Source organism: Coptis chinensis, chromosome 1 (genome assembly GCF_015680905.1).
Source record: "Coptis chinensis isolate HL-2020 chromosome 1, ASM1568090v1, whole genome shotgun sequence".
NCBI lineage: Eukaryota > Viridiplantae > Streptophyta > Magnoliopsida > Ranunculales > Ranunculaceae > Coptis > Coptis chinensis.
Genome location: NC_141456.1, coordinates 58,857,719 through 58,867,550, shown reverse-complemented (window position 1 = coordinate 58,867,550; position 9,832 = coordinate 58,857,719). Strand labels below are relative to the sequence as shown.

General features: G+C 36.2%; 1 protein-coding gene across 3 annotated transcripts; it reads left to right on the top strand.

Moving 5' to 3' along the window:
• Positions 1 to 2,138: 2,138 nt before the first annotated feature.
• On the top strand, positions 2,139 to 9,583 carry LOC147524724 (serine/threonine-protein phosphatase BSL1-like). 3 transcript variants are annotated; one of them, XM_086563715.1, is made up of 8 exons: positions 6,068 to 6,127; positions 6,778 to 6,857; positions 7,600 to 7,666; positions 8,267 to 8,355; positions 8,833 to 8,881; positions 8,985 to 9,120; positions 9,197 to 9,336; positions 9,428 to 9,583. In XM_086563715.1, the coding sequence occupies exons 6-8, from the start codon at positions 9,054 to 9,056 to the stop codon at positions 9,509 to 9,511; spliced, it is 291 nt and encodes a 96-aa protein (XP_086419841.1). In that variant the 5' UTR covers positions 6,068 to 6,127; positions 6,778 to 6,857; positions 7,600 to 7,666; positions 8,267 to 8,355; positions 8,833 to 8,881; positions 8,985 to 9,053; the 3' UTR covers positions 9,512 to 9,583. The 3 variants fall into 3 exon arrangements, with proteins under 3 accessions (XP_086419835.1, XP_086419837.1, XP_086419841.1); XM_086563709.1 differs by lacking the exons at positions 6,068 to 6,127; positions 6,778 to 6,857; positions 7,600 to 7,666; positions 8,267 to 8,355; positions 8,833 to 8,881 and adding exons at positions 2,139 to 2,290; positions 2,737 to 2,828; positions 3,013 to 3,068; positions 3,153 to 3,223; XM_086563711.1 differs by lacking the exons at positions 6,068 to 6,127; positions 6,778 to 6,857; positions 7,600 to 7,666; positions 8,267 to 8,355; positions 8,833 to 8,881 and adding exons at positions 2,139 to 2,290; positions 2,737 to 2,926; positions 3,013 to 3,068; positions 3,153 to 3,223.
• Positions 9,584 to 9,832: the final 249 nt, after the last annotated feature.

Here is a 9,832-nt window from a genome sequence, read left to right as displayed (position 1 = left end):
ACATTTCATCCTATTTCTCATACTCATCACTTAGGTAGGTTCTTCTATTTAGGGTTAATAGATGGGTAAGGAATTTTTGGTGAAAGTGAAAGGTTTGATGAAAGGTTCAGTGGAGTGACTAGCGGTAAAATTTATAACAGGTAAGAATTTTTAGCTATGTCGATCCAAAGAAGGCCTAAATTCTCGCCTAGGGTTCGGGTGGTGATCAAGTAAGTAGACGCGTGATTTTCTCTGAACTACTCCTCTGTGTCATTTCTCACAAATCACTCATATCGAGGCTTTTGGTTAGATTCTCACAGGATTGATAGTTTAAGTAGACTAACCGTGGGTTCTAAAAACTTACTGCTATGTACAATTAATGATACTCAGTGCATGAATACTCATGAAAAGATGTAAAAACTATTGCGTACGTATTATCTTAAGTTTCTTAAAAACGAATCCTAATTCGAATGCTAATGTGAGACTTCTAGATAATTTCATCATTGAAAAGGAAACAAGACTTTGTCACTAAGTACAATTATTAACAAGAAAATAAAAACTATATACAAGCTACAATTTGCCTAATTTTTTTTACAGTTTTAAAGCACCCCAACGTAATGATGCTTAGTCCTCGAAGTATCAATAGATAAAGAAAGAAATTACCCGAGAACCGTGGAGCAAAATTAGGGTGGATTGTTTGGAACGAAAAGGTTGGAGAACATAATATATTATACAGAAATAAATAAAGAAAGACAGTAGCACACGAAACATAACTATTTACAGTTAGATATATGTACAATGGCATGCTCAAATTTACCATCCAGCAGGATGTGTTGGTTTGGCATCCTCTATAATGAAATACATTTTCTTAGCATTGCGCCAAAAGATAATAGTCTGCCAAATTTCTGCCCATTCTTTGTCTCCGGATTTGTTTAAATGTGTCATCATTTTTTCATCCTTTGGGTAACAACGAACATGCCTCAGGTACCGAGAGGGACGTTTCCATTGCCTGAACCTTAATGAACGAATGATTTTGTTTGCTAAGCACATAGAATCTACCTTGACCCAGTCATGAAAAGTAGCTAAAAACTGTGGGAAATGTGTATTCATGATTCGGCAAGCAATTACAGGTAAAAGTATATACTGATCCTGAAAATTGCGAGCTCGTTTCAGATTGGAGATAACACAACCTAAGATATTAAATAATGTATTACCTTGAGCCATTGCATTGAATAGTACTCAGGAAGCCTTATTGGCAGTGGAAAAGTGCCAATCTCCCATGATGTTCAGGAGTACAAACAACATCGCAGTCCCCATGTTCATGGTAATGCTTGCTAAGGAAATGGTGATGTCGCGCCATGGCACATGGCCATCTCCTTCTCGTGTAATCCCAAGACCATCACCGTACGTTTCAAGAAAAACATGCCAATGAAAGGAACAATAAGAATTGTGATAGATGTAATGCCATGAAGCGGTCAGTTTGTGATATGGAAAATCCAAAGTTAGGGCAAGCTGTTGTTCAGAAAAAATATGTCGTGTGTCACCAACTAGGATTGTGAAACCGTCTAAGTAGAAGTCATGCACATGGTTGAATGCTGGTGTGTCTTCCATATTAGCATAAAAGTATGCAGCCAAACTCGGAGAATAAGTTTGGTCAGGTTGAAGAACTAGGGAAGACCACCCAATGTTTGTGATGTAGTCATGGAAGATATGACCATAAGTATTGGAATCCATCATAGACTAAAAGGATTGCTCAGGAATGAGTTTTGGAGGTGTCATGTTTGATGAAGATGCAATGTTTGATGAAGATGCCATGTTGGATGAAGTAAAGAAATGGGTAAGGATAAAGGCAAACTGGATGGATGAATGAGTATGGAAGAAAATAGACACTCCTGTAATGACATTGAAAACATCATAATAGGATATTTGCAACACGCACCTTTTTTGCTTTGCAACGGTTATTTACCGTTAGTAAGTTGCCAACGCTATATAAGCGTTAGCAATGTTGTAAAGCGTTACTTTATTTTGGTGAATTTATGGAATTAATTGCTAACGCTTGAAAATCGTTTGAGAAGTGTTACAAATCCAACAAACCAAAACAAGATCGAAATTTCGAAAACAGGTAAACAAAAAAGAAATCGCGCTCGTATATAAAAAAACCTCTCTTTCTCTCTCACAGCCGCTAGGTTAGGGTTTTCTTATGGTGACCTAACCTAAGAATGCTTCCCTCCGTGAAATCTCCATTCTCTCCTTCAATCCTCCGTGAAATATCCATTCTCATAATGTTTTCTCTAGATCCCTCCGTCGTCAGGTTTAAATAATCAATCTTTATTTATTATTATTAGGGTTTAATTAGTTTTTTTTTTGTTCAAATTAGATTGTTGGATGTTAACCAAGCACAGAATAAAGAAGGGAAAACTGTTCTGTATCTTGTTTTTGAATACATGAACACTGATTTGAAGAAGTTTATCCGGAGTTTTCGTAATAAGGGGAGATTTGCATGTTTAGATCAAAACTCAACATGAGTTCAGATCGTTCACTTGACTAATGATCTGTTAATCGATTTCACTTGTTGTGGATTTCATTTCTAGTTGTTTTTCACTTCATAACTGAGTGTTTTTCAGTTTTCATCGTTAATTAGAGTGAAACTTGTGTTTGATTAACTTCAGATCTGAGAATATTTGTTGATTGTTCTCAATGAAACAGAAACAATACTATTTCAACCTAATTTTGACCTTTCTATTTGTTTATTTATAGTGATTTCACAAGAAATCAATGCTGGAGATGTTAAGAAGCTTCAAGATGCAGGTATCTACACCTGCAATGGCTTGATGATGCAAACTAAGAAGGTGAAACTACTTCACAACTCGAATTTGCTGCTATTGTTGAAGTTTTGTGCCTTTTATGATAATTTAGATATGAGTAGAGAGCTCAAATGCCTAATATGGTAATAATTATCTATGAAATAGACTTTTCAATTTTCTCTCAAATATTTTGTTCTTGAATCTTGGGATATTCTTTTTTCTGTTGCAGTTTGAGTTTCTATTGAAATCGGCAGTATCGTTAACATGCAACCATGTCTTCTGCAAGTAAGTAGAAACAATCAATTTCCCTTTTTTTTGTTTCTGTTTTAAAATTCTATTTGTTTTAATTTTCTTTCCTACTGTTTTCAGTTTATGCACTACGGAATCCATGAAGTCAGATTTGCATTGCCCAGTGTGTAAAGTTCCGTATCGGCGAAGGGGTCAGTGTTTTTCTTCTTCAGTTTTTATAATTTACACTTTAGCTTTGATTAGGTTAACATAACCCAGAATGAAATTTTGTGCTTTGATACATGCATCACAGTATTAGAAACTTGGAATGAATCTAAAAGATGGACTTTACACTTATAATGTGGTTCACTCTTTTGATGTTTGGACTCGAGACAGCTTCTCAAAACTTTGTCAACCTACTTAATGACATTATGCATTTATGCCTATGTTGATATACCACCTGTTAGAAAGGTCATTGCTGTTGATATATAGTTAAACAAATGCCTTACACAAAATCTTTGAGTTTTGCTAAAGGATGTGTGGTCAACCATTTTGCAGAGTCAGTAGTTTTTAAAGGAGATAAGGGTTAGAAGAAAGTTGAATGACTTCTTTTTAGTTTTATACGAACAACACTTAGAATTTTACACAGCCGTATTTACAATAAAAGTAGCTCTTATTTGATCAAATCGTAGCACCAAAAAGGTCTAAAGATATTGGTTTTATCATTCTCATTAGGATGCACAGATCTTGATTACGCTTTCTTTTTCATAGAAAATAAGAAAGCATTTCTCCTACTTTGCCCTGAGAAATAAATTTATTTTGTTCAATCTATGATTAACGAAAACTTAGTAGTTATTTGATTAATCAACCTTATGGCTGACTTTCATGTTCCATTCTTTGACATCTTAGAGTTAATTGAAAGAGATTCTCGCATTATTCTTCAATGTCGTGCTCTAATATTTATCCAATATTTGACAAGCATATGTCTTGGCTTTTTCATACTAGTGTTTGTGCATCGGATAGATAATGCTAAGTCCTTTTCATCTTCAAATTATTCACTTTCTCGATTATGACACAACATTGAGTCCGAGTCGCCACAAGAATTCAATAACTAATTTGTGTCAATAATCTCCCTTCTTTCATAACTATCTCGGACCATGGTTTTGGTGCCATATCGTGGGTTTTAAACCATAAATCATCATTATCCTATGAGTCCATTCCTTTCATGTCTGAGATACACAATCCTTTTTAAGGGTCTGATAGGGATGGTGCAAATTGCATGAAGGGATATATCAATGACTGTTGATAAGATACTAAACTTAAACGAAATAATTATGAGATTGAAGACTGTGAATTACTTATTAAACAAAGACATGTTTAGCTAGGTTTTGTGCTCAACGTTATTGTTTTCTTATCTGAGAAGATTGGCTCTGTTTTGGTTGTTTGAGGTAATGTCTTAAAGACAATTTGAAGGCAACATATTAGAAATGTTTTGGTGTTTGACTGATTGGATATTGGATGTAACTGGCGTTGGAATGAAGTAGTTAAACACCGCTGATCGGATGGTTGTTAATTGTGGTCCACTAATGAGTTGTGACCTTTATCCCATGGTGGTTGCTCCACTTATGGTAATTGTTGGATGGATGGCTAGTATATTGGAATGACTACGCTATTGGAATTTTGATGTGAACTTCTCCAACCATTTGGGTATACAACTCATTTAAAAAACAAAAGGTGCAAAACTGAAAAGAAACATGTGAAACAAACAACTGAAATTACAAAATGTTATATGCAAACTTGCAAAACTTGATTGATTATCTGGTTAGTGGAAACACACTAGCCATTAGTGTTTGATCTGTGCAGAAGACTCTTGCTATAGTCTTTGCATAATGGTTGGTTTTTGATATGCATCTGACGGTCGAAGTTACATTCATTATAATGCTCTTAATAATCTTTTCTTGAACCACCAAAGTCATTGATTTTGTGTCATTATTGTGGGAGAGAGATTTTGTTAATTATTTCCTACGATGTTTTAGGTTTAAATTGATGGGCGGTATATGGCATCGGTGATGATGAGGGTACAATCATGATGTGGGATCTTTCAAGTGGTCGTTGTATTACACCTTTAAGGGGCACACCTCGTGTATTCGAGCATGATTAGTTCATGTAAACTTGGTATCATAATGCTTTTGTGTATTCCTTCTATAGTACCAATCTTCATAATGCAACACATGTACACAAATTTTTGTTTTTTTTTTCATGTTCACCACACCATAACAACATATTTGTGAGACTAGCCATTTTTTAATTGTGACGGCATATTGGCGTCGAACGCGTTAATGACGGTAATTTGGCGTCGATGGTTGATGAAAATAGTCGAGAAAAATACTGAGATTTACTTGATTTAATTCTGGCATTTATTCTGAAACAAACCCACGGCTAGTTGGCGTCAGAATTAAGGCACGTGTTAGGTCACGCAACTTCAAAGGGCAGCTCTCGTAAATTTGTAACAAAGTTTTATCGATCTCGTCGATCTCTTCCATCAACACCATTATTTAGAAGAACAAGAAACCCAAACCTCCCCCACCAAAACTTCTTCTTCATCTTCTTCTAACGCTGTGACACTTCTCTATTGGCGAAGAGTCTTACTCACATCCATAAATACTGGTTCGGTATGCCCAGATCTCTCTCTCTCTCTCTCTCTTCGAATTTTAAGGCCCTAATTTTAAAACCCTTAATTTTGAAACACCTAATTTTGAACAATGGTCGTTCAATTTGGTTATTTTTTTATTAGTTGAAGGTTCTCATAAATTGATTTTGGGTTTTGCAATTCACTGATTTGGGGGTTTCATGTCAGTTTCGAGCTTCTCATTGAAGTCATGTCACTTTGTCTTTGTGTACATGTGCAGGCATTTGATTATGGACTGATACCAGGTCTGGCTTTGTCCGCAATAGAACAAGATAAGTTTCCTCGTTTCAGAAGTTATTGATAGAATTTTTGTTCCTTGCTTCTCTTCAAAGGAATCACTCTTATTTGTATGCTTGGCAGTTACGTTCTTAGGGGTAGGTCCGCTTTGACCCTGAAGCATGGGAAACCTGATCACGAAGCAACAAAAGTAAGCATATTATCTTAAATTCGTAGGATTTGTGGGTTAGCACATGTTATACATTACTGACTTTCTTTTCAAGATGGATCACTTACTAAACGACTGTATTTTGGGTGGAACCTTACGTCATATTCTCTAGATGTTTCTCCTGAATCTATCATATTGTTATCAAGCATTAGATTGTTGAAGGTGGTCAAGATTTTTGAATAGCATGATTTTGCTGTGGTGGCTCACTAATTGAATGATTTAGAAACATACTAGTAAATGAAAGTAGCATAGGTGAACTTTAACTTGAAGGTACTTGCATATCTTGCCACCCATCGATCCCACCGGAGAAAAAAGTCTCATATCGTGATTATATTTGTTGAATACTACTTTCAACTCTTATTATGTTTAGTAACTGTAATTTTTATGCAAATACTCTAATGTTTGTCTTTTGAGCTGGTGATTAAACTTGTTAGCTTTCCTATTTAATAAGCGATTCGGTTTCAAAAACACTAGTTTAGATTTGGGCTACTGGGACACTTGCCTTGGAAATATCATTACCTTTCACGGGGTTCTTTGTAGCTTTGCAGCTCAGTAGAAAAGATTGTTAACCTATGATTTTAGATGGTTTCATGGTCTTTGCGATCATCTGATGCACGCTCTCACATTTGCAGCCTGCGAGTTTGCTCTTTCCAATCCAATACTTAAAGCCCGATAGGATGATATCGTATGATGTGCCAACTTCTTTGTACAGGTTTGTTTGACCAGGAAATTCTTCTTTCATCTGTATATCTATGTTTGTAAATATGAAAGTTAAGGGCCTTTTAGTTTTAAAAGCAAGACATAAAACACTTTACTTACATAGTGATACTGTGAAATGTGGTAGTTGGGTATTAAACTTGATCAGCACCATTGAATCAGGTGTGTGATGCTACCATTCAACAGATCTTTTCTTCTGGAAATAAGAAAAGTATGGTTGTTAAGGGCCTTTTAGTTTTAAAAGCAAGACATAAAACACTTTACTTACATAGTGATACTGTGAAATGTGGTAGTTGGGTATTAAACTTGATCAGCACCATTGAATCAGGTGTGTGATGCTACCATTCAACAGATCTTTTCTTCTGGAAATAAGAAAAGTATGGTTGTGTCCTGACTTGGTAGAACTTGAGACTTTTCTTTAGATGATATATAAACGGGTGGTTGAGGGTCTGTAAATTTTCAGACTCTCTATTATCGTACTTATAATAACAATGATGTTTCTCTTTCTGTGAAAGCAACACTAACCATGCACATGACCAACCTGCTCATCTACGCCTGAGGGATCCTGCAATACCTGAACTTGTAAATCTACCACATTATCTGGACCTGAATCAAGATATTATCCTGCACGTGTATATGAGTAATAACATGTTTTCCATGGTTTGGATTCTAAATTATAAATGTTCATATTCAGTACATTTTATCTAAAGTCTATTTCTTATTGTCCCAAAACTAAGGTATATCAAAGACGATGAAGGCCATCCAAAGCTGCAGATCAATGCTCAAAATTGCCTCCACTGCAAGGTATTTTACCGATTCCACTAAGTCATAGCCTTAACGAGGGATAACATGGTCTAACTATCATTTTATATCCAAATTCTAGCCTATCCAATCCTGGTGACGTCTGCAACATTACCCTTGCACATCTGTCTAGACTGTTCTATCCTAAGCTATGTTACAACTTGCTTTGGAACTAAAACAAAACATCACTGGGTTACTCCTAATGTGCTGGAACTTTCATGTGCCTAACTTTGACCCGTTAAACCCACATACTGATGCCACATCAACCATCCTGTCCCTCTTGCTCACTGAATTTCTTGTACTTATATTCAAATATATTTTACTATTTGTTCAAACGTCTTAAACCAATTGCATGCATTTTTTTATCTTCAGGCATGTGACATCAAAGATCGAAAGCAGAACATTGAGTGGTTATAGTGTGTCGTGTTTTTTTTATCTGCAATATCTTATAATGCGTCGTTTTATAAACAATGAGCACTTACTTAGATGGATATAGTACATGTCTTCAATGTGACATTGCGCGTGGCCGCGGTTCAGTTGCTCGTGGGTGTGGCAAGTTTTTGAAGTTTTTTCTCAAGTTTCCAATCATATTTTTGTTTTCAGGTGTTCCATGAAAGATTAAGTATCACGCTGCCTTCTGTGAGAGGAATCTAGCTTTCTTTGTGGTAATCTTGGATGTCCTTGGCTATATAGTAAGTGTTTCGAATTCTATAACACCTAGGCTGGTTTCGATTAGTGCTTGGCATTGTTGTGTTAATGAAAAATCATTGATTTCCTGCTGCCACCACTAGTGTATGTTGCTGCCACATTCCTCTTTGGTTTCCCTGATATGGTCTTCATAGCTATTTTCTTCATTTAAAATATGTAGCACGTGTTCCGTTTGTGCATCTGTTGTGAGGGTGTTGTCCATCCCTTGTAAGCAGGGTGCTGTCCAAATTATCTATAGTTTGATTACTCTTGTATAGCATAGGAATTCCAATGTTATTCATCTGGTGTCTCCCAGATGAAGATCATTTTACCAGCCGTAAGAAAGAGTCTATTAAGTTTTCATCATATCTTATGTCTTGTCCTTGATTAGCAATTGTCATATGCAATATACGCGGGGCGAGGTTTATACTTTCTCATCTTTTATTAGTTGATTAATAAAATTTGTTTCTTTCTTTGTGAAGGGCAAGTTTAGAGTTGACAAGTTCTTTTCACTTGGTGGGAGCTTTGAAGGTGTTTCATTTCTGCTAGACCTTGGATACTTTCGAAGAAGATATACGCAGAAGTCTATTTTTCCAATTATGAAGCTTTTATTTAATGCCTTTTGTCCCTGCAGCCTGACCGCGTCGCTGACTTCTGTAAGAGAAACAAATTGCAGCTTATTGTAAGAGCCCATGAATGTGTTATGGATGGTTTTGAACGGTTTGCTCAGGGGCAGTTGATCACTCTATTTTCTTCTACCAACTACTGTGGTATGCATAGTTTTGGTTTCCCATTCCCTTTTATGCATCAAATCAAATCTGCCGTATAAGGTAACACCTGTTTCAGGGACGGCAAATAATGTTGGGGCCATATTGGTAGTTGGAAGGGGATTGGTTGTGGTTCCCAAATTGATTCATCCCTTGCCACCTCCAATTCAGTCTCCTGAGACATCTCCCGAACGTGTCCTAGATGAGACATGGATGCAGGTGAGATATGGCAGGGTTTTTGACATATATATATATATATAGTTGATTAAAATGTACCCAGTTGAATACTCACATAATTGGATTTTTGCAGGAGCTTAACATTCAAAGACCTCTAACTCCAACTCGGGGCCGGCCACAACCTGATCTTGATCGTAACTCGCTTGCTTATATTTGATTCTGATCTCGCGATGCATTTCAACTTAATATCATGTCAAGATGCCTTGAGCCTAACCTCTCTCCTGCATGATCATCTCAAGTAACATTGCCATCAAACGTAAAAAACTCATTGCCAATGGTCTCATGTCTGTGCCGCAGGCGGTGCTTCTTCCGCAATGCCAAGGAAATTGGCTTTATCAAGGTATGTTTTTAGTTGACACTAATGGGTTTTAGTCTTTAGACCAAAAGAAAGAAAGTGGATTATTAAATTAGGGACATGATTTCCTTTCTCTCCAAGGCTATTGAATTAATAAGATGCATATTATGATTTGTTGCTATT